General features: G+C 27.4%; 5 protein-coding genes across 5 annotated transcripts; 3 read left to right on the plus strand and 2 right to left on the minus strand.

Annotated features, from left to right (window-relative positions):
• Positions 1–2,383: 2,383 nt before the first annotated feature.
• Positions 2,384–7,566, plus strand: LOC103574977 (bromodomain-containing protein DDB_G0270170). Its single transcript, XM_053738306.1, has 3 exons — positions 2,384–2,523; positions 5,911–7,160; positions 7,289–7,566. Exons 2-3 carry the CDS (start codon positions 5,921–5,923, stop codon positions 7,480–7,482), a joined length of 1,434 nt encoding a protein of 477 aa, XP_053594281.1. The 5' UTR covers positions 2,384–2,523; positions 5,911–5,920; the 3' UTR covers positions 7,483–7,566.
• A 379-nt stretch (positions 7,567–7,945) lies between these two features.
• On the minus strand, positions 7,946–8,889 carry LOC128667617 (uncharacterized). Its single transcript, XM_053738473.1, has 2 exons — positions 8,632–8,889; positions 7,946–8,188 (listed from the first exon to the last, which is right to left on the minus strand). Exons 1-2 carry the CDS (start codon positions 8,857–8,859, stop codon positions 7,946–7,948), a joined length of 471 nt encoding a protein of 156 aa, XP_053594448.1. The 5' UTR covers positions 8,860–8,889.
• Positions 8,890–10,309: 1,420 nt separating this feature from the next.
• On the minus strand, positions 10,310–12,791 carry LOC103574966 (probable isocitrate dehydrogenase [NAD] subunit alpha, mitochondrial). The gene is made up of 4 exons (XM_008554544.2): positions 12,548–12,791; positions 12,249–12,374; positions 11,823–11,995; positions 10,310–11,594 (listed from the first exon to the last, which is right to left on the minus strand). Exons 1-4 carry the CDS (start codon positions 12,572–12,574, stop codon positions 10,841–10,843), a joined length of 1,080 nt encoding a protein of 359 aa, XP_008552766.1. The 5' UTR covers positions 12,575–12,791; the 3' UTR covers positions 10,310–10,840.
• Positions 12,792–16,253: 3,462 nt separating this feature from the next.
• LOC103574967 (asparagine synthetase [glutamine-hydrolyzing]) lies at positions 16,254–19,571 on the plus strand. The gene is made up of 8 exons (XM_008554545.1): positions 16,254–16,565; positions 16,641–16,766; positions 17,551–17,787; positions 17,960–18,134; positions 18,241–18,598; positions 18,696–18,985; positions 19,061–19,295; positions 19,358–19,571. The coding sequence occupies exons 1-8, from the start codon at positions 16,440–16,442 to the stop codon at positions 19,488–19,490; spliced, it is 1,680 nt and encodes a 559-aa protein (XP_008552767.1). The 5' UTR covers positions 16,254–16,439; the 3' UTR covers positions 19,491–19,571.
• Positions 19,572–19,938: 367 nt separating this feature from the next.
• Positions 19,939–23,554, plus strand: LOC103574968 (sorting nexin-27). Its single transcript, XM_008554546.3, has 4 exons — positions 19,939–20,745; positions 20,820–20,957; positions 21,972–23,031; positions 23,111–23,554. The coding sequence occupies exons 1-4, from the start codon at positions 20,363–20,365 to the stop codon at positions 23,177–23,179; spliced, it is 1,650 nt and encodes a 549-aa protein (XP_008552768.1). The 5' UTR covers positions 19,939–20,362; the 3' UTR covers positions 23,180–23,554.
• The last annotated feature ends 1,028 nt before the right edge of the window (positions 23,555–24,582 follow it).

The following is a 24,582-nucleotide window of genomic DNA, read 5'->3' on the forward strand; positions in this document are numbered from 1 at the left end:
AAAAAAAAACCCTCCCAACAGCTTTCCTTAGAACCTTTATGGACTTGAGAAAGAAGTGTTTTGTCTTTTTTTTCATGCTTTTTTTTATTATTATTGTTATTGTCTGCTAGAAAGTTTTAAGTTTTCAGTTTTTTAGGTTTCCGAGTGTATTTTTCTACAGATTTTATGTTTATGTTTAGTTATAGTTTTACTAAATTATGTTATTATTCGTTTATATTCTTTTTATTAAAAGTATTCTTGTTTTATAGTTAAATTGGTTGTTTTTATAAAAATATTTAATTTTTTATTTTTTCAGAATAAAAAAAATAAATAAAAATCAATTTATTGGTAAAAATGGAATTATTATATAAATGTGACAAGTCAAATTGACATTTTCACCAGCAGATTTAACCATAGTGTGTGACGTCTTAAAAAAAAAAGAAAAAAAAAAAGAAAGCAGAATAAAAAAATAATTTACATAAGCTCGACTGACTTAGTGGTAGTCCCGTGAGGAGGGAGAAGGGACAAGTATAAAACGTGGTGACGAATCGTCGGTGTTTAAAATTCCCGTGTGACTTTCCGGTGACGACGACAGTAACGGAGGGAGACGAGCAGGTTGTTGAAAATGTTGCAAATATAATATATATATACATAGAGTGTTGAGTCCAACAGAGTGTCGATCGTACGTTTCACTTGGCAGTACAGTGGATAAAGAGATTGGAAAAAAAGAGATGAAAATAAATAAAACGTGTGTGTATATATATATATGAACAAACTCAACACTGATTTGATGTTAGTAAGCGTTAAAGTTAGAGCTGGAACTGGAGCTAGATATAGAGTTGTAGATGGAGATGGAGCAGTAGGAATGGAAGTGAAGCTGAATACGAAGTAAAGGGGAAAAATAGGAATGAGATGGTTTTGAGAGTCGACAGATTGCCGCGGGGACAAATAAGAGTGTATCCAGTCATCAAAACTGGTGATGCGAAATTTTCGCGTAAATTGTTTTCTACTCTTTTATTTTATTTATCATTTTTCTTTCTATTCTTTTTTACTGCACTAAAATTATAAATATAATTTTTTTATTTGTAATATTACGATGAAAAATGAGCAGTAAATTTTTTTTATTTTTTGAAAAATAAAATCAAACTCAAGTTTTCGGTTTATTTTCACTGATCTATATTGTTGATACTCATTCTAGAGATAATTTTATTCTTTAATGAAAAGTATAGCTTGTTGATAAATTTAGAAATTATAACTAAAATAGGGGCATTAAATCACTCAAAAAAAAAAAAAAAACATATTTACTAAGAATATAATTTGTATATCTATATTCAATGTCTTACTTTATCGTCAGTATGTAAATCTTTATATCAAAAGTAAAATACAAAATAGAACAAAACATCAAATCACACCCTTTGAAGACATGATTTACATAATATCCGTCCCATGTGCTTACCATCCACGTGTGAACGATCTAACTTGAAATTTTTTCCAATCCCCCACAATATTTCCTTAACAAAAAATTTATTTAACAATATTGCTGCACATTTATTTTAATAAAATAATAACAATAATAATAATTTTTTTATTAAATAATAAAATAAATTTAAAAAATACAACATACGGTATGTTGTATACCTCTCCCCCAATTTCAGTGATCCTTGAAATGATTCTAGGGTTCTCAAGTACTTGCAATAATAGCTCAGAAAACATTCATACATATATCCTTTCTATTATTTCCCCCTACTTTAATCTTTATCTCAAAAATGCATTGAAAACTCATCCCTATCCTTTTCTAACTTGTCTCGAATTCACCCCCTTCCACAATCAGGAATCAAGATAAAAAATAAAAAAAAAAGTAAACGTAGAATTCTTTCCCGCCCACTCGCGACAAAATGTGGCATTCAACAGGGGTTTGCGTCTGTAAACGAGTACCAAGGCTTTACAGAGCTTTTGAAAGTGCGGATACAGAAGTGTGGGGGGGAGTGAGTATAGATAGGGGAAAAACCCGCTTCAACACTGTGCAAGAGAAGGGAAATGATGCGCAGATTGGCCGGATCATCTCAAAACCACTACCACCCCCCTGAAATACTCCTCGTGTCCCCTTTCGGCCCTAACCCCCGAGTCCCTAGCTTCTAGCGGCAATACAACCCCTAAAATTTATCCCTCTCGCGCCTCTCCCACTACTATGACAATTCCTTTAGCATCTTTCTGTCATTGTCATTTGCAAGCTTCTCACTTGCATATTTTAGTGTAGGGACAAATATATGAGAGGAAAAGAGATAGAGTAGATTTGTCACCCCCAGAGACTTGATTGTACCCACACTCTGGTATGTAACAGACCATACAAAACTCAACTACGATTATTATCTCATTTGCCGGCGTGAGATACACACGTGCTGACTCTTTTTCTTAAAAAATACATATTTTTAGTATTATTATTTGTTTATAGTGACATTTTTATGTTGGTGATTTATTTTTTTAAATTCCAAGGTGCTTGAGGTGGATTTATTTATTTAGTTTTTTTTCTTTTTCGAGATATAGGTGAGTACAAATTATTTTTTAGAGATGATTCGAGTTTAAAAGGATTATTTTATTTTCAATTATAATTTAGAACCTAAGAGATTTAGACAAGAAAATCAATAAAAATATAATTTTATAGATAATTTTAGGGGTTAAAAATTTTGTATAAGTAGAAATTTTTCAGGGATGTATAATTTTAGACTTGTAAGTGCCAGAAAATAATATAAAATTATTTTTTTTATTTTTTGAATTCGTGATGTGTAATAATAATTGCTTCTTTTATTGATCTTTTAATTGAAAATTGAAGTAAAAACAAATTTTAACAGTCCTTAAAATTTTTCAGTACACAATAATTGAATTTTTATTAATTTTTAGTTCAATTTGATGTATAGAAAGAATAAAAAAAGTTTCTAATCCTTATGTAAAAAATTTAACGGAGCACAAATTTGCAAAGTAGAAAAGTAGAAAAGTAGAAAAATTATCGTTGGATTTGTAGCTTGAAAATTAATAAACAATAGAAAAATTTAGAAACATAAATTTACTGTATAGTAAATATTAAATAATTTCACTATAAATAAAAATGATTGCAAGTAGAAAGCTCTGCGTACGATCAGCCAAAAATTATTTTGTAGTAGCGAGTCTTAAGTAGTCAGATATTTTTTTCGTTAGTTTATCAAGTAAAAAATATTAAATTTTTTTTTTGAAGTCAAAATTATAAAAAAAAATTTTTTTAAAAAATAAAAAAAAAATAATAATAATAAAAATAATAATAATAATAATAATAATAATAATAATAATAATAATAATAATAATAATAATAATAATAATAATAATAATAATAATAATAATAATAATAATAATAATAATAATAATAATAATAATAATAATAATAATAATAATAATAGCTTTTCTTTTTAAAATCAACAAGAATTTTGAAAATAAAAAAAAAAAAAAAAAAAAAAGTAAATAATTTTATTAAAATAAATGAATATATTTTTGAGGATGAAAACGCCGGAAAGTAAATGCAAATATCGTGGGGGATGAGAAATTGAAACAATCCGCCAATTAGAATCGTCGACGTGACGGGATTATGCAGATTTCTTGTTACCGTACTTGAGTGAAACGGCATCAGCATCAGTAGTCTCTTCAGTTATACTACTCCATACAGGAAAATACGGTACTACTGTACGGAAGACCGAGAAATGTTTAAGTAAAGAGAGAAAGAGAAAGATGACAAACTGGCAGCTGGCTGGCACTTTCGACTCAACTTAATTCAATCTCAGAGTTGTCTTATGAATCGTAAACTATACCAGAATTCTCTTCATCTTTTCAAACTTCTATCACTTTTATTCATTTTTCTTTGTTTTTTTTTTCGCTTCTTTCGTTTTTACTATTCGCGCTTGAAAATTAAAATAATTGTTAATTTATATAAGCTAAATATTTTAAACTCCGACTTAATTGATGAAATTTTTTTCCTTTTTATTATTAATAATAATAATAATAATAATAATAATAATAATAATAATAATAATAATAATAATAATAATAATAATAATAATAATAATAATAATAACTGATTAAACAGTAGCCCTGACATATTTATCAGTTGTCAGAGTAAAACTGACAGCAGTCCATTTCCCGTTCATCTAGTTTGTGTTTGTTAGGTCGTGATGGTACTACTTGTACTAGTCTATACTCTAGCAATACTCTACCACTGTTGCAACAACTGTCTGTGCTGTGAACATAATATCTCCCTGACGGAACAACGTGGACGGCGTTTGTTTGGAGAAAACAATGGTACCCGAAACAATGCCCATGTACTTGTCTCTTTCTACTCTCTTCTTGATATCATCCACCTTCAACAATCCTCCTACTACACCCCCTTAGATAGATCTATCTCTCATACTCACTTTTACATCAATAAGACCGTCATATTCAAGAGCCTTTATTTTATTTTATTAGTTTTTTTTCACTGCTAAAAATTTAATATTTTTTTTTTTGTTCATTAAACTAATTCCAAACATTTATTTGACATAATACATAATTAATTAATAAATTCGTATTATCAAGATACATGGACATGTAAAATACTTAATTATCCTCAGAGATCCTTAGAGATGACTTCAGTGGGTTGGAATAGATGTCTAGACTTTAAAATGACGCTTGTGGGGGTGGTTGTAGTAGTAGTAGTAGTAGTTGGTATACTGTCTTATGGTCCGTCGTTCAAATATACTCAAGATCCTATTCAATTAATTCTTGTGAACAATAGAATTCAGAAATCCTCTCAATTGTCTGAGTGCTTAACAGCGTCTTATTATACTTGGATATATATATATATATATATATATATATATATATATATATATATATATATATATATATATATATATATATATATATATATGTATATTAGGGTGGTTGTTAAAAATTAAATTTTTCCAGGCGCCAAAAAAAGCTTCTTTTTAGTGAAAAAATACGTGGGGAATTTGGTTTTTTTTTTTTTTTGAAGTAAAAAGAACCTTGGTGGTCGTGAATCACGGTGTATTACGGTGAATCATCAGGGATCACCGTGAACGCTCACCATGATACTACCGTGAATCACGGTGGATCACCGTAGTTTCACCCTATACGCGTGAGTTACCGTGATTGACCGTAATTCACCCTATATCACAGTGAATCAGGACGGCCAGGGAACACGTGCCTTAGGAAGATCAAAGCTCATTTTTCGATACAATCGCGGTTTTTTTAAATATCTCATGAAATATGCAGATTAAAGGAAAAAATCATACGAGCAATTCTTGACAAAAAAAGTCATGTTCATTTTTTTTATAAAATATGTATTTATGAAGATACTTCTAAAAAACTTCTATTAGATCTTATGAATGGAACGTTTTAAGGATTACAAATTTTAAAAATAACATTTTTCTAAGTATATAGAAACTACAACAAGCATTAATGATTAATATATTACGAGTTACGAAGTTGTCTATATTTAAGAAAAAACGTTATTTATAACATTCGTAATTCTTTAAATGCTCGATTGATAAGATCTAAAAAAAGTTTTTTTCAAATACCTTCGTAAATACACATTTTGTAACAAAAATGAACACGACTTTTTTTTGTCAAGAATTTGATTTTCTGTAAAATAGTTTCTATGATTTTTTCCGTTAATCTGCATATTTCATGAGATATTTAAAAAAAACCGCGATTGTATGGAAAAATGAATTTTGGTCCTCCTGCGGCATGTGTTCTTTTTACTTAAAAATAAAAAACAAAATTCCCTACGTATTTTTTCCCTAAAAAGAAGCTTGTTATGAGGCGCCTGAGAAAATTTAATTTTTAACGACCATTCTAATATATATATTTATTTTCAATGGTAATACAATAAAAAAAATTTTTTTTTTATAGATCAACAACAATGACAACAACGACCGGTGATCCATCGAGTTTAAAAACCCCACCAACCCTTTCTGGAGGTGATTTAGTATCACGTTTATTAGCTGCAACGCCGCCTTACCTCTACAATGTACCCCTAACACCACACAGTTTTTTCTTCAGCGAAATGTTACGTTCTTTTGTCCAAGCTAAATCATCTTCATCATCAGACTCTTCAGTAGCACCTTCGTCTTCGATACCTGCGATAACCGTTAATTCGAGCTCAAATATAAACGGACGTCGACGTAAACGATCCTGGCGAGACGCTCGTGAACGTCCACTAGAGTTAACTACCAAAGACAAAACTAATAATATTATAAATGACACAAAATATTTTCATAAAGATTTGTCTATTGAAAATCGTTACAAGTCTACCGCTTCGACAAATTTAAATACCAGTGTTCCAACTACAGATTACAATAATGATAATGATAATAAAAATAAAAATACACAAAATTATGATACAATAGATAAAAATCTATTGGGAGAACCAGAAGCAGAAGCAGGAGCTAGTGCTGGGGGATATGATCCACTTAAACCGGTTGACGAAAATCCTACAGATTTTTTAAGACATCATCGTCATTTTTTTGACGATCCTTCACGATTGTTTAATAATAATAATAATAACAATAGTGTTAATAATAATAATAATAATAATAATAATAATGAAGGTCAAGGACAAGGACAAAATTCTTTGTCTGAAGAAAATCGCAAAACTGATTCAGTTCCTATGAATGGAATGGGATTTATAGGAGAAAAAAAAAATAAATTAGATTTTAATCCACGTAATTTGTTACGGGACGATTTAAAAAATTCAAATTGCGGATTACCAGCCCAACCAACTACTGATTTTACTCCATCACCATTTTGGTATCCTCCATATCCGATTCCTCCGCAATCTTATCCAGGAATAGATCCACTACATTTCTTTATTGATTTGCGTGTATCAGGACATATTTGGGACCGAAAAATAAATAATGAAAGACAGCTATCCTTTAAAAGTAAACATTGTTCAGCATTTAGTGTGCCCCAGACAGTTAAGGAATACAATAATAGTAGGCCGCTAAATTTGACACGCGATGAAGTTGTAATTGGATCTTGCAAAAATAAAGAAGAAAATTTTAGGGGCACACATTTTATTCTCAAGAATTTAAGCAAAACTTATAGGGATATTGAAAATAAAGGTTTGGTGGTGGAGAAGATTGAGGAAAAAAATGATGAAAGTGAGTTAAAAAAATGAAAAATATAAAAAAAAAAAAAATGTTTTTGTTTTACGGAATACTTTTTGTATAGAAATTTTTATTTATATATTTTTCCAAGTCAATATTAAATTTTGTTATAAATTTTTTAGCCGTCGGCAGTTCTTTACACCAAGACAGAGCATCACTGTCAAGTATAAAAGAAGATAAAGAGGTGATTGCTACTACAACTTGTTCTACGTCAAATAAAAAAGACATACGGGCACTTATTGGTTTAGAACTTGTTGTTGATTATGTAAAAGAACCTAAAGAAGAACCTGACGCACAATCACCCCATAACGAATGAATTTCTGAATTTCAAATCGAATTAAATAAACTTAAAATCTACCATATAAATACAATTATTAAAATCAAATAATTTATAAGTAAGTCTTTCAAATTAAATGTGCAATTATTATTAAAACTTAATAAATAATTTAAATTAATTTTCAATTATTTTTTTGTGATATGTAAATAAATAAACTAAATTAAAATGTTTATTATTAATGTGCAATGTTTTAATATAAATACCTGTATAATTAAATTATAATATAAATAAAGATAATTTAATTTAAAACTTAAATTTCAGAAGTAAAAGAAAATTTATTTTTTAATTTTATCTCCCATAAATTAACGACCAATAAAATTCCATTTTGTACATTGCAACAAATATTAAATTTTACGAATACACATATAATTCACATTATGTATTCTATTCTAAAGTAATAATTAATAATTAAATGAATAAGAATAAAATCGGATTCGAGGTTTTAACTGGCATTATTATTATTATTGACAATTATACGTAATTCTAAAACAATTTCACCTTTCTGTGAATTATTTAATTTTATTAATTTATGATTTCGTTGGTACTGTAACGGAAACATCGCTGGCTCGTTAATTATTTTTTTTGATGATGATGATAATAATGGCATTGGTACTTCTGTCAATTTATAGTAAACTGCTGGGTTCTCTAGCTCTCGAGTTATTTCTGGATATTCTATTAAGTAGACCTTAACAAAAATTTATCATCAGACATAATACTTTGAGGTTTATTTTTACTCGACAATTTTTTATACGCTAATATTTATGTTTGATAAAGATTTCCGGATTAAATTCCAATTTTAGTATATTAGAATATATACATATATGTATATACATATGTATATAGATGTATTTTTTTTCATAATCTATGGAGTTTATTTTACATGAAAAATGTTTTATTGATTTTTATCTTAAATTATTCTTGTTGTAAATGTTACGTTGCCACAGTAACACTGGACTGTAGAATAAGTAGCAATGATACATTTTTAACGAAAAAGTCCATTAAATAATGAAAAGTAAAATATTTAAAAACTACAAAATAAAAATTTGCAACAACCAACATCATTCAAACATTAAAATAAAAAAATTAAATTAATCGGCGGGTCATAAAAGTAATTAATAAAATAATTACCTTTTTACTTAATGGGCTAACAGTTTTCTCAATTTCATCATCACCATCAAGAGAAAATGACAAGTCTAAATCCCGTGAGGATTGCTCATTATTATTGAAATAATTTTCTTCTGAATAATCTGAGTGTCCTCGATTGTCGTAATTGTTCTTTGGTTTATTTAAATAAACAAATCGTGCATTTGTTATTGTTGAAAAAATTATTAAAATAAACATTATAAGAAAATTCATTTTTTAGAGAATTTTTTCTTTAAATTACAATTCAATTTCTACGTGACTACTGAATTTATTATTGACATATATTTAATTATATATATGTATGACTGTAAATGTAAGTAATATTGAAACAGGTGGTTAATATATTAATCGTTAGTTAATTTATTTAAATCCTATAAGAAGATTATTATATTATTTAAAATGTTTTAAATAATAATGAAAAATTATAAGTTCTGCTAAAACTAAATGACAAATTATATTTTAAAAATTTTTTAGAATTTTTATAATAAACATTTATTTAAAAAATGTATTTGTTTAAAACATTGAGATCAATTATATTTACCGTTGGGTTGTATTGCGACAGTTGTTGAATAATTCATGAAATTTGTAGCCACGGAAATCGAATCGGTCTCCTCCTTCCCCGCCTCGTCCTCATTGACGCTTTACTTTATAGTTATATCGGTACAAGAGCGCCGGCATATACATGTATGTAAATAATTTTAACTCTAAAATTCTTTACCCCTTTCCTGTTTTTTTCTAGTTATTTATTTATTGTTTCAACACCATACTCTTGTACGTTATGTACTCAATGAATATTCATTTAAAGACCGATGCAAACATACTCGAATATTAAGTGCTATTAATTTTTTGCCAAAGTCTACATTTTTTCTTTACCCTCTTAAATTAAAATCATGACTTTAAATATTTATCAAAATTTTATTTTTTATTTATTGAGGTAAATAAATCAAAGTCAAATTAAAATTAAAAAAAAAATAATAATTTATGACGATACATTATTCAGCGCAAGAATGTCAATAAATCTTGGTGAATTAACGAGCAAGATGTTAGATGACACTGTTAGATCTTCATCTTAATCTTGTTTTTTATTTTTCTTTTTATTTTTATTTATTGTCTCGATTCATCTTATCTTTTTACTCCTCCAACTTTTCCCCGACAACATTCGAGATACATTTTACGCGTACTTTCCACGAGTTATGAAATATAGCCGACAACTTTTCTCATATTTGAGGCTTTTATACTCAAGATGTAAAGAAGGTAAAAAAAAAAAAAGAAAAAACAAATAATAATAATAATAATAATAAATAAAGAATCAAGACAATAAAAAATTACTTGACAAGAAACAAAAGTTACGATTTAAATGGTTTACAATTAAACAGATTTGTTTTATTTAATGTTTAATAAAGGATAGGTTTGATTTTGTGATCCTATACAGATTTTAATTATTCTTTATATATAAGGCGATTAATTAATAATTTTTATCCTTAAAACCTGTAAGAACTTGAATTATTGAAGAAACAAACAATTTAACATATTTTTTTTTTTTTTGCTATTTTGTTTTATTATTATTTTATTTATCAATGTATTATTATTATTATCATTATTATAATAATAAATAATAATTAATAGGTATTTTACAGGAGCAAAAATCTTTCGATAACACTAGAGACTCAACAATATGACTATTTATTTTATTTTTATTTTGTATTTATTGTTCTTAGATGAGCGATAATAAATAAAATTATAAGAAATTAATCATACACTTTACTAACTACAATATTGTTATTATTATAAATGGACGTACGCAAACATAATTTTAACACATTACGGTATTATTACAATACCCAACAATAATAACAATAATAATAATAATGATTATTATTATTATTATTTAAAAAATTATATATTAAAAATATTTAATTCTTTAGTTTTAATTTTGTTTGACGATCATAAAAAAAATCAATAATACCGTAATGTAAATAAATACCTATTTATAAAAACGCGATGCAATTAAATTCTTTAATTTGAAATCAATGGTAAATATGATATTTCACCACAGTCTATCTACGAGTATTTGGTGAATAACGATACGAAAAAAAGAAAGAAAAAAAAAACAAATAATTATTATTCTTTTCACTTGAAAGCCTCACGATTTTCCTCACGAACTTTATTATATTTTATTTATAATAATAATGATTTACTTAGTTTGGGCCATAACTCTTTTGCAAATTTCATTGGTGTACTCACTACACTTGGCGTTACCACCCAAATCACCGGTCAAAAATTTGGCTTCTTTTATGGTTTCATAAGCAGAGTGTTCAATAATACGTGCATGATCATTGAGGCCCATATATTTGAGCATCATTACTGCTGATAATAACAAGGCAGTGGGGTTTGCTTTATCCTGACCGGCAATATCAGGTGCAGTACCATGAACTGACTCAAATAAAGCGCCATTTAGTCCAATGTTACCACTAGGTGTAAGACCTAAACCTCCTACAAGACCAGCGCACATGTCAGACAAGATGTCACCGTACAAATTTGGCATCACTAGTACATCATATTGAGAAGGGTCTTGTACCATATTCAGACATACGGTATCGAGATAACGTTCTTCGAATTTAATGTTGGGAAATTTTTTCGCAGCTTCTCGGCAACAACGCAAAAATAAACCATCTGACATACGCATTATATTTGCTTTGTGGACTGCTGTAACCTTTTTACGATTGTTATCAGTGGCATACTGGAAAGCAAATTCAGCAACACGACGTGATGCTTCTTCAGTAATAAGTTTTATTGACTGGACAACGCCATCAACTATTTCGTGTTCAATACCAGAGTATTCACCTTCTGTATTTTCACGAATAGTTACAACATCTACATTGTCATAAAGTGTTTTGTAACCTTCTAATGACCTACAGGGTCTTACATTGGCATATAAATTAAATTCTCTGTAAAAAAAAAGAAAAAAAAAGAAAAAAAAAGAAAATTAATTATCAATAAATAAATAATTAATCATTTCATTGATAGTAAAATAATTTATGGACTATGAATATGAAAAATATAGTAAATCAATTACATAATACTTTCAGTGCATAAATTATAGTAACCTTTGAATGTATAATTAAATAAAATTTCAAATTGAATATTTATTATGTAAGTGAATGAACTCAACTTACTTTCTTAAAGCTAAATTAAGAGACCGATGTCCTTTACCGATAGGAGTCATCAAAGGACCTTTAAGACCAATTTTGTTTTTATTGACTGAATCGATCGCAGCAGGAGGAATTCCAAATTTTCCATCGGGACCTTTTACTGGTGTAACGTCTACCGATTCCCATTCAATTGGTACCTATAATTTATAAATTAGAATAAGTACCAACAACTTAATTACCTATTTGATTAGTTAATTATTAATAAACCCGCCATCTTGAACTTTACATCATCTCCGTTTATGTATATATATATATATATATATATATGTAGGTACTAATAAAATTTAGATAAAATACTTCTCTGATAAAATTTATAGCATTTAATAGTACTCAGATAAAATTTAACAAAATTTTATCATAAATGCAATACAATTGTAGAATTAGACTTACCTTAGCAGCATCAAATATTTTTTGTACAGCTGCTGAAATTTCAGGTCCAATTCCATCTCCCGGTATCAATGTACATTTTTTCAATCCACCACTGTATAATCTTACATTGCCGATTTTTGGTGTAATCTATTCAATTACAATTAATTAATTAATTATTTAAATAAAAAAAAAATTTTTTAATCTGTACATAAATTCTAACCTGAATTTAAAATAATTTTATATTATAAATTATAAGATAAATATTAAATAATATATATGTATGTAGATATGATTAAATAAATGAATGAATGAGTACTTACAGCTTTACGTATCCACTGGGCTGCCATTGTTCAATTTTAAAATTAAAATTTTTAAATAAAATCTTATTGTTTTCTCAAGCAATTAATAATTTTTATACACGAGTATATTTATTGTAATAAAAGATAAAATAACGTATGTCAGTGGAATAAAAGCAAGAATAAAACGAGAACTATAATGATAATAAAAAGCAGACGATACTTTTTTTCTGACCCCGAAATAAAATTCGATTTTTCGGTGTGATATAATATACTTATTATTTTTTTTTCTATTCCCAAGATAATTTTGCTCTCTACTTAACCCACTTACTCTCTGTTTAAAAGATATATCTTTCCGTCGGATTAATAAATAATTACCTTATCAATTACTGATAATAAAAAAAAAACACAATCACAGTGTAAAAGAGTGAGAATTTCATACGAGCGCCATTTTTTAAATGTCTGCGCGCAAAAAAAAATTTTTATTTTTACTAATAATTAAAATATTTGTGATTGTATAGATATCAAATAATTATTTTTAACATATATAAATAAATATTATCAAAGGTGTATAATAAATAATAACTGAAATATATATCGTATACTTAGTGACAGTGCTCAGTATTTTCCTAACGACAAATACTCATACTCATAAAATATTTTTAAATATTTATACACTGAAACTTTTATTTTAATTATCAATTAAATTAATACGACACTTATTACTGATAATTGAATCACTTGTTTATTAAACTTTAATTATTAATTGTAATTAGCGAAAAATGTTTTTATGTTTGTCATTCGCACCAATTTTATTTAAACGGTCATTAGCGCGAGCCCGCCATTTTGATAATATTGTGTGCGTGGGTTGTAAAAACTTTACCTTAAAAACTAGTTGGTACAACCCGAGAAAAAATTTTTATATATAATCATATAAAATTATATATAATTATGTATAACTCGATTATATATAATCATATATGAAAAAAAAGGCCAAATATAATCATATATAATTATATATGACTGTATATAATTATATATAACTATATATAATTATATTTGACCATTTTTCATATATGATTATATATAATCAAGTTATATATAATTAAAAAATATTTTTGAAAAAAAAAAAAAAAATTAAATACCAAATTTTTGATTTGGTTATTACCGCGCGAACGCATTACAAATTCAGTAACAAGAATTCATAGCAGTAAATGATGAAAAAATCCTGGAACATCTGCTGGGTTCGAACACGGCTCCTTTTGGCTGGTAGCCCTGAACGTTGATCACTGGTCCACATCACGAGAGTTCAAGTCATGTGCTTAATTGATGTATATTTAGAGTGAAATGCCGGTAAAGACCGAGTTCATAAGTTTTCGTGATGGATTTTTACACAATTTAAAAAAACTCCATGAACTTATATGAAATTTTATTTTTGTCGGCCTCGATGATAATTATATAAAATTTTATTAAGCTTCTTCAAATTTTTTGATTTTCTGTTGTGATGTGAAATTTAAAAAAACTTATATAAAATTTTGGGAAACATTGAATAATTTCACAAAATTATATGAAATTCAACCGATTGAAAAACTGGGTACTTCCAATTTTTGAATACCATGAAAAAAAAAAATCATTTTTTTTTTAAACACCCTAATGATTGTATACAGTTATATATGGATATATATATATATATAAGATTATATATAATTATATATGATTCTATATGAAAAAAATTTCTCGGAATAGTATTATATAGAATCATATAAAATATATATGGAGCTACATATGACTTTCTCCGTTTGAATATTGTATTATGTATGATCATATATAATCATATATAATTATATATGATCATATATAGTTATATATAATTATGTATGATTATATATAAACATTTTTTCTCGGGAAATCATATGAAAAGTAAAAAATTGTTGGATTTCGGACTTTTATACGACTATTATAGTTTGAAAGAACTAAATATGTTTTAAAAACAGATTGACAAAAGAAGTTACGATCAGAATTTCAGATTTGGATGCAGTATTATTAAATCATATGAGTATTAAAAATAACAATTTATTTTATTTGTTTTAGTTTTATTTTAATTTTTCAAAAACGACTTGATCAATCAATTCCGAAATCTAATCAGTTTTAGAACTTAGAAAAACTTGTCGATTGCCTCAAGAACTATCTCAATCGGTTAATTCGTTTTTGAGAAATATCGCGGAAGAAAGAAATGATACTCTCTAAATCTGAAACAGTGAAAACCACTGAAAAATAGTGTATATTAAGGTGCTTCACAAAAATCGACTATTTTTTAACTTCCCGCTAAGAAAATTGTAAATTTTCAAAAATTCGGGAAGTTATCGGTTTCAGTCCGATTTTCGAAAATCAAATTTCTAAGAGATCTTGACGTTTTGAGATTCTAGGAAGCTATTCTGACTAATTTCAAGATGATGTCCGAGTGTATCCAATTTAATATAGTGGAAACCTAAAACATGCAAACCTTCTCAATAAGACAATTTATAGATAAATTGAGAAAAATATAGCCCGAACTGGGAATCGAACCCAGACCATGTCGGTATCGCGCCGAGTGCTCTACCAGTTGAGCTATCCGGCACTATACTATGTATGTATGTATGTAAATATCTATAACTTTTGAACGGATGAACCGATTTTGATCGTCAAAGCGTCATTCGACGCGGCTTGTCAATATTTAAAAGCTGAAAAAAATTGAGCTTGATCGGTAGGGCTCATTCAGAGATATTCCAATAATAAACTTTTTTTAAAAATGTTTTTTTTTGATAATTTGTAATCTGCTCGATGGATTGATTCCAAAATCAACTGGGCTCTGAAGCTTCATAAGTCGCGTCGAATGCCACCTTAACTATCAAAATCGATTCATTTGTTCAAGAAAAACCGTTGTCGAAAGAATTAAAAAAAAAAAAATTTTTTTAGTATTTTCGCAATTTCTCAAAAACGACTACTTAAATCAATTTTTAAATCTGATCAGCTGTAGAACTCAATAAGATGCGTCGATTGCTACCTTAACCGTCTCAATCGGTTTATTCGTTCGAGAGATATCATTGGAGAAAAAATGGTAAAAAACGTTTTTTTTTTTTAAACAAAGGCATACAATAGTATTTTCGAGCTCAAAAATGTATTCACAATAATTTTTCAAGCTTAAGGAGCTCGAAAACAGCGAGAAGTTTTGGGGCTGGCCTGCAGGGTCAACTGACAGAACGTTTTTTTTTCGCTGAAATACTCAAATATTTTCGTAAACATCGAAAAAAAAATTTCCTCAATGTTTGAACCCTTAATAATAATTTTAAGTACTTCCTTTTTCATATAAAATTTTTCCTATTTAAAAAGCATGTAAATCGAATAACTTTTTTGTTAAATTGCTATATCTTAGCCGGATTTTCAGGTATCGTTCTTAAACCAGTCTTTATTTGTAATTTATTGCTTTTTGAAAGAGTCTGAGAAACGATTTTGCTCTAACTTGATCCATGTCGATCATATCACCCCGAAAGTCAAGTTTTTCACTTTTTTCATACATTTTTGTTAATAGCGAAAAAATTGACTTTTGGAAAAATAGTGGATATTTTTAAAGCACTCTAATCTCCACCCTCTATACTTCAAACATTCAACTTAAAAAAATAGCCAAATAAAATTTAAAAAAAATATGACTACGCATGCGCTGATTTTATTTTTGACAACGTGGTCGGTTGTGTGTCATGTGCGGCATAATACCCACTGCTGCGTGTAATTGTTGATCAGCATTACGTCATTTAATAACGAGTAAATAAAAAAAGTATATAAATTAACTCAAATCGATTCTTTAACAACCGACAGTTAAATATTGACGTTATATTCCTGTGGCCATTATTTATTATTCTAGTAATTAAAATAATTTAAAATGTGTGGAATTTGGGCAGTTTTTGGTGTTGATGGAGAAACTTTAAATTGCGTGTGTAATAATTTTAATAAAATTTCTCATCGTGGTCCAGATGCTTTAAGAGTTGAAAGTGATATTCGTGTTAAGGTAATTCAAAATAATAATAATACTAATAATCAGCTTTTTTTGTGATTAAATAAAAAAAAATTTTTTTTTTTTCAGAACGCATTTTTAGGTTTTCATCGACTAGCAATTCTGGATAGTTTATGTGGTATGCAGCCAATGAGACTTTATCAGTATCCAAATATATTTTTGATATGTAACGGCGAAATATACAATTTTGAAAAGGTAATTATTATTTAATTATCTTCTATATCATTAAGAGAATAAGGAAAATTTTGTTCCCGCCATATCTATATGATTTAATGTTATTAAATTTAGTATCGCTAGAAAATTCTTGACTTGAATTGGTGCTTTTTCATAGTTTAAACTCTTTTTTATTGCTAAGTATTGAGATAAATTAATTTATCTATATCATTCGAATTACATTCAAATTATGCGGGAAAAAGATGATCGTGTTTATTTTCTTTAAACAAATTAATATTTTAATTATTCTGTCACTGAATATGACTGAATGTCACTGAATAATAGCTATATTATTTATATCGCGCTACTAATTCAAAAATTACATATTTTGCACGCCTCATAATGCAAAGCGTTTGAGGTACTGTGCTACTCTCAACAAACTTCTCAAAACCAAAAGAGCGTACATAGAAAAAAAAAGATTCATTGACGCAAAAAATCATTCCTCGTCTAAAGATAAATTTTTACGTACTCCAGGAAATTTTTTGCATTGTAAATTGATAACAAAAATTTATTTAAAACTAGGAAAAATAACTTGCCGCAAAAAATGATTTCTTGCCCAAAAAAATATTTTTTCGCCCTAAGAGAATTTTTGCATTCAACTTATAATGCATAAAATTTATTGGTGCAAATAAAAATTTGTTGTGGCAAGAAATCCTTTTTTTCTGTGTATTTCATAAATGTAGTCGTGATACTTGACCAGTCACGTAGTGACTACAGGTTGCTCGTTTATGATTAATTAATTATTTATTTTTTTATTTACTTGTAGCTCAGGGATCAATACAATTTCTCATATTCATCAAAATGTGATATTGAAATAATCACTCATTTATATATGAATGGTGGAGCAAAAAATGTTGCTAGTTCATTGGATGGTGTTTTTGCATTTTGTTTGATGGATATGCAGGAAAATAAAATTTTGATAGCACGTGATCCATATGGAGTAAGACCACTCTTTAGATTGTCAAGTAGTGATGGCCAGTTAGCTGTTTGTTCTGAAGCTAAAGTATGTATAACAACGTTTTATCATCTCTAAAATTTAACTTTTCTCTATAAATATTGAGCGTTGTCTTTATTTTTAAAATGATCTATTGACAAGCTTTATGAGCAATAGAATATTAACAAAAATATATATACATATATTTTTATTTTATTTTGCTTTTTAAATTAATTAATAGGGTCTAATGGGTTTAACAGAACAAGTAACTGGAGATTGGAAATTGGAACCATTTCCACCAGGACATTATGAAGAATATAAAATATTAACAAGCGGCAAAGTTGAATTATTATCACGAGTTTGTTATCATAAACCTGGTGATAAACCTGCATTTGACTTATTTGTTCCTTGGAACAGTACGTATTATTTTAATTTGCATATAAAGATATTAAATTTTAATTGAAATAAAATTTAACGATATAAATAAATTGATTATGGATTAATTTTTTTTTATATGCACAGCTTTAGTACCATCAGATGTGAAAGGTAACATCGTTAAATTATTCACGGGAGCTATCGAGAAACGTTTGATGGCTGACAGACGTATTGGATGTTTATTATCAGGTGGTTTAGATTCAAGTTTAGTTGCCTCGCTAGTTGTGAAACTAGCTAAAAAACATAATTTACCTTATAAAATTCAAACCTTTGCTATTGGAATGGGAGACAGTCCAGATTTACGTGCAGCAAGACAAGTTGCTGAGTTTATTGGTAGTGAACATCATGAAGTTACTTTTACAGAACAAGATATCGCTAATGTTCTAGATGATGTAATTTATTCTTTAGAAACTTTTGATATTACGACTGTTCGCGCATCTGTGGGGTATTTATTTATTAATAATAAAAATAATACTATTTCTTTTAGTGTTAAAAGCTTTTGACTAAATTAAACAATCACTTTATTAAATTATTTTCTTTAGAATGTATTTATTGGCAAAATATATTAAAGAAAATACATTGACAACGGTAATATTTAGCGGTGAAGGTGCTGATGAATTAGCGCAAGGTTATATTTATTTCCGAGATGCACCAAACTCTCACGAAGGCCACGAGGAATCTCTTCGTTTGCTTAAAGATATTTATCTTTATGATGGTTTACGTGCTGATCGAACTACTAGTGCTCACAGTTTAGAATTACGTGTGCCATTTTTAGATTTACAATTTACTTCTTACTATTTGTCACTTGATCAAGAAATACGTCAACCACAAAGTAATTTTTTAAAATATTATTTTAGTTAACTAAAATATGTATAAATTAATTTATTAATTATTATTATTTTACTAGATGGAGTCGAGAAATATTTACTGCGATCTGCTTTCGATGAAGATAATTTACTTCCTAACAACATTTTGTGGCGACACAAAGAAGCATTTAGTGATGGTGTTGCATCAATTAAGAAATCACTCTTTCAAATTATTCAAGAGATCGTTGATTCTCGGGTTACCGACAAAGAAGTTGAAGAAGCTCATGTTAAATATCCTCATTGTCCCCCCAAAACTAAAGAATCATTTTATTACAGGTAATTTATTTATATATTAAAATTTATACCGAAAATTAAATATTGTTTTTTTTTGTTAATAGGCAAGTCTTTGAAAAACATTATACAGGACAAGCTGAATCATTAATTCCCTACTACTGGATGCCACGTTGGGTAAAAAATATTTTTGATCCATCAGCGAGATTTATTAAACATTATGCTGCTGAAAAAGATTAAATATTCTACGATAATGTTAATACTAAATTAACTACAATTATACAAAAGATTTGAATCAATAAAATTTTTTTTGCACCATAACATTATTTTTATTTTAAAATAATAACAATATTGTTTTGTTTGTATTTACAATTTGAATGAAAGTTATTACTGTTCAAATTTCAAGTCATCAATTTTGAATGATTATAAAAGACCTTTTGATCGATTATTATAAAGCAGTAAGATTTTCGAATGCACTCTGAATTAGCTGAGAGACTTATCTTGTCGTTACTCGCGCTATAAGCTTGGCGCGCCCTGACATTACTCAACTTATGGTGATCATGTTTTGCTAGAAAAGAAAAGCAGAGAAAGGGCGCGAGTATCGAAAAGTTAAATAATTTCCATCAGCAGATATATCCTTTACAAATCAGGCGGTAAAACAGGCTAAGTAATAATGATAGCAGTAATAACAATTAAAAAATTTTTCATCGCCGGTTGACGTTTACATATTATTATACTTAAGCTAAAACAATTTTAAAAATAAGTTAATAAATTAATAAATAACTAAATAGTGAAATAAAGTTCCTGTAACAGATAAAGAAATGATAATGAAATAAATAAATAGTAATAAAATATAAATTTATTAGTGATTAAATCGATCGATAAAATGTGTCGTGGCTGCGCAACTCTGTCATTAAAAAAATTAATTTTCACAAGAATTCATTGAAATGTATTGGAATATTAAATTTTCTTTCAAAATATAAATAATAGTAATTATCATAATAATGGTTATTTAGATAATTAATTTTATTGTATATGTATATATGTATGTATACATAAATTATAAAATTCAAATGTAAAGCGCGTAAAAAATAATAAGAGAGTAGGGAAAGATGGCGGATTGTGCATCAGAAATTGATAATACTTCTTGCAATGATTGCGGAATTAATAATTCGGGATTAACAACAACAATGATTAACAATGGACGTTTAACTGGACAACATAAATTGAATTCAGTTGTTGGTGGTGGAGGAGGAGGTGGTGGCGGAGGTAATGTTATTGGTGGCAATCCTATAGGGCAAGGGCCACGTTGCGTTACAATTTATAAAACTGAAACGGGTTTTGGTTTTAATGTACGTGGTCAAGTTAGTGAAGGTGGACAATTACGGAGTATTAATGGTGAATTATATGCACCTCTACAGCATGTCAGTGCAGTTTTACCACATGGTGCTGCTGAAAAAGCTGGTGTCAGAAAGGGTGATCGTATTTTAGAAGTGTAAGTATTTATTTTTAAAAAAATTATTGAATTTTTTTAAATTGTTGATAATTTAAACAAATTTTTTTCTATAGAAATAATATAAATGTAGAAGGAGCAACACATAAACAAGTAGTTGATTTAATCAAATCTGGCGGTGATGTCTTGACATTGACCGTTATTTCGGTTACACCACAAGAAGCTGAAAGATTGGAACCATGTGAAGATTTAAGGTATTTATAAACCAAACATATATATACACGTAAATATACATATACAGATTACGTTTTCAGAAGTTATTCAAGGTCAAAGTTGAATTAATTGTAAATTTTATCATTATTTGACTCTTCCGGCGAAAATAACAGACTTATAGCGAAATTTTATGGGCTTTTCCCCACGAAACTCTCCACAAATTATCTTCTATAAAGTTTTTAAAATTTCTGAAACTTCTTTAGCTATTTGCATTAAAATTTAAATTTACTCAAAAAAAAAAAATGATGTTCTGCCCATATTTAATTAATAAAAAAATTTAAAGTAGATTTTCTTACCAAAAGTTATTTATCTATGATAATTAATTGCTAGAGAAAAGTGATATTCTCATTTAAGTAAAAGTCACTGATAAATATAATTTAGGAGATAATTTGTTTGAAGTAAAATAACTTATAAAAAAGGCCTCAAAACATTTTGTGATAATAAGTCTGATAGATGCGTCAAAAAAGCCAAATCATAATTAAATTTACTATGAATCCAACTTTGACTTTGAATAACTTGAGAAAGTAAATTTACTGAAAATAATAACCAACCTCTTTGGTAAAGCATCTAATTTCTAACAAAAATATGTATTGACCTTTTTAATACACTAATTCGTTGATGAGTTATAAAATTTCAAACTTAAAAAAAAATTTATTATTTTGTGTGTGTGTGTGTGTGTGTGTGTGTGTGTGTTGTGTGTACGTGTTTGTTAATACAGTCGAGTCGCGTTATAAGTCCTATTAGTGTCTCTCTCATATTAACGCGAGTCTGGTTAAAAGAAAAAGATACAAGCCGGACTTATAAAGCGACTCGACTGTAATATTAGATAATAACTCGTAGTAGTCATGTGAATAGAGTTGTGATTATTATTAATTATTTTTAATTAATATAATTTATTTATATTTATGACCTTGTTGTCTATTACTACGTACAGTATACTACGTACAGTAATATTAAAAATAATGTTGATTTTTTTTCTCAAATTTTAATTGTAGCTATGCCTCAGTTGACTACAGTGAGAAACGTTCTTTGCCGATAAGCGTTCCAGATTACCACGTGCGTGAACGTAAGCATGAGCGATACGTTGTCTTTAACGTCTACATGGCTGGTCGTCATCTTTGCTCGCGACGTTATCGTGAATTTGCTGCTTTACATATGGCTTTGAAAAAAGAATTTATTGGCTTTAACTTTCCTAAATTACCTGGAAAATGGCCTTTTCAATTGAGCGAACAGCAACTGGACGCACGTCGTCGTGGATTAGAGCAATATCTAGAAAAAGTATGTGCAGTCCGAGTGATTGCTGAAAGTGATGCGATGCAAGAATTTTTAACTGATCGTTTGGAAGAGGATGGTGATCAGGGACCAGCAGTTGATTTAAAAATTCTTTTACCTGATCGTCAAGTTGTCACTGTAACTGTTGCAAAAGCATCACTTGCTAAAAATGTTTACGAAGCAACTTGCAATAAAATTGGGCTTGATAATGAAACAGCTAAATATTTTTATCTATTTGAAATTGTTGAATATAATTTTGAACGTAAACTTCAACCCCATGAGCATCCCCACACTCTTTATATACAAAATTATTCAACAGCTAGTGCAACATGTTTATCAATAAGACGATGGCTGTTTGACTTAACTCATTCATCATTAACTGAGCAGGCATTGACTTGGATATTTTGGCAAACTATTGACGAAGTTAATCGTGGACATATCATTGCTGGAGAACGATTATATCAATTAAAAGCTCTACAAGATGCTTCAAGAAAAAATGAATACTTGAAACTTGCTCAAGAGCTCAGTGGATATGGGGACATTGTTTTTCCTCATTGTCCTTGCGACTCAAGGAAAGAAGGACACGTGATTGCCGCTGTGGGTGCTGGTGCTTTTAAACTTCACGCTGCCAAGGAAGATGGAACACTTGAGAGTCAAGTCGTTGAATTTTTGTGGAAAAATATTACGAGATGGGAAGTTGATGAAGAAGGAATGGCTTTTTGTTTTCAGTACACGAGATCAGATAATCGACCGCCTAGGTGGCTTAAAGTCTTTACTCCTTATGTAACTATTTTTTTTTATTTATTTTATTTTTACTGTCATTTAAGGTAAATATTTATCATTATTATTATATATATTTCAGTATGTATTTCTTCAAGATTGTTTTGATCGGATAGCCGAAGAAGCTAAATGGAATGAAGGAGAAGAATAACCTGAAGACATTATTGAAAAGTAAATATTTTTAATTCAACAACTTTAATAATAATGGGGGAAAAAAAAAAAAAAAAAAAAAAAACACAAGTGACTGTAGTAAAATTTGGTCTATTCTATGAGCAGCTAAAGAAAAAAACTTATTTATTTACACACAAAATTATTTATTGAAAAAAATTATATATATACATATAGTTTTTTTTTGTTATATTTTGGTTTTTAAAGAAAACAAGGGAAAAAAATTATAATTGTTATCAAAATTTATTGATATTTAATTTATTTAAAATAATTAATAACTTATTGCTTTATCATTTTTTCGGAAATTATTTAATAATTCCATACTTTACTTTTCTATATCATGAATTAATTAAATAAATAAAGATGTATATATATCATCAATATATAAACTAAGAGTATTAATTTTTTTGGTGATTGGACAAAAAAAAATTAAAGATCTGTTAATTTATAAAAAAAAGTAATAATAATAATTATTATTATAAGTATAAGATCATCTCTTGTATGTTAATGCTGTTAATTATAACTTTTTTTTTTTTATATTCATCGATAATTAAACAATGAAATTTATTTGAATTAATAAATAAATTGTTGATTAAATAAACGAATGGTAATTAAAATTTGTAAGAATTTAATTATTTTATCATGATAAAAAATTTTTTTGAACAAAAAATAATTAAATTCAATGACATAATTATCAAAAAATAATCGAATAAGTTTAAGAGATTAGTAAGTTATAAAAATATAAAATGTTATGAAAAAATAATTCAAATACAATAAATAGTATTATAGATATATAGATTCCAAGTTATAAATAAATAAATTTTTTTTAATTAAAATTATTTTTAACTTAACAAAAATGATGATAATTCTTAATGACATTATTTTTAAATTTGAAGAATAAAATTGAATAATTGTCTGTATTATTGTTAATTATTATTTGGCCTATAAAACACTAGTCTCTATAAATATATACATATAGATGTTAGAAAAAATTATAAATAATTTTTTTTTTTTAATATAAATTATATTAAATTATATAACAACTATTAGATTGGATTACACGATTTACATTCACAATTATTAAGCAATAAGTGTTGGTTAATTTAATTGATTAATTAATTAATTATGAATAAATATACTTATGTACGTGTTAATTTGCTCATATAATAATCTTCATTAACTAATTAATTTTAGTTTATACATTTTGTAGCTAATTATATAGAATTATTATTTTTTTTATTTAAAAAAAAAACCTTTTGGATTTTTATTTCTTTCTTGAAAATTGTGCAATAAATAATTATTAAAAAATCTTGTGTCCATTAATTTATTTTCGTGTTTAGTAGATATATTAAAAGAATCAAATTTTATTGAACAATTATTTTTATT

This window comes from Microplitis demolitor, chromosome 4, assembly GCF_026212275.2.
Source record: "Microplitis demolitor isolate Queensland-Clemson2020A chromosome 4, iyMicDemo2.1a, whole genome shotgun sequence".
NCBI lineage: Eukaryota > Metazoa > Arthropoda > Insecta > Hymenoptera > Braconidae > Microplitis > Microplitis demolitor.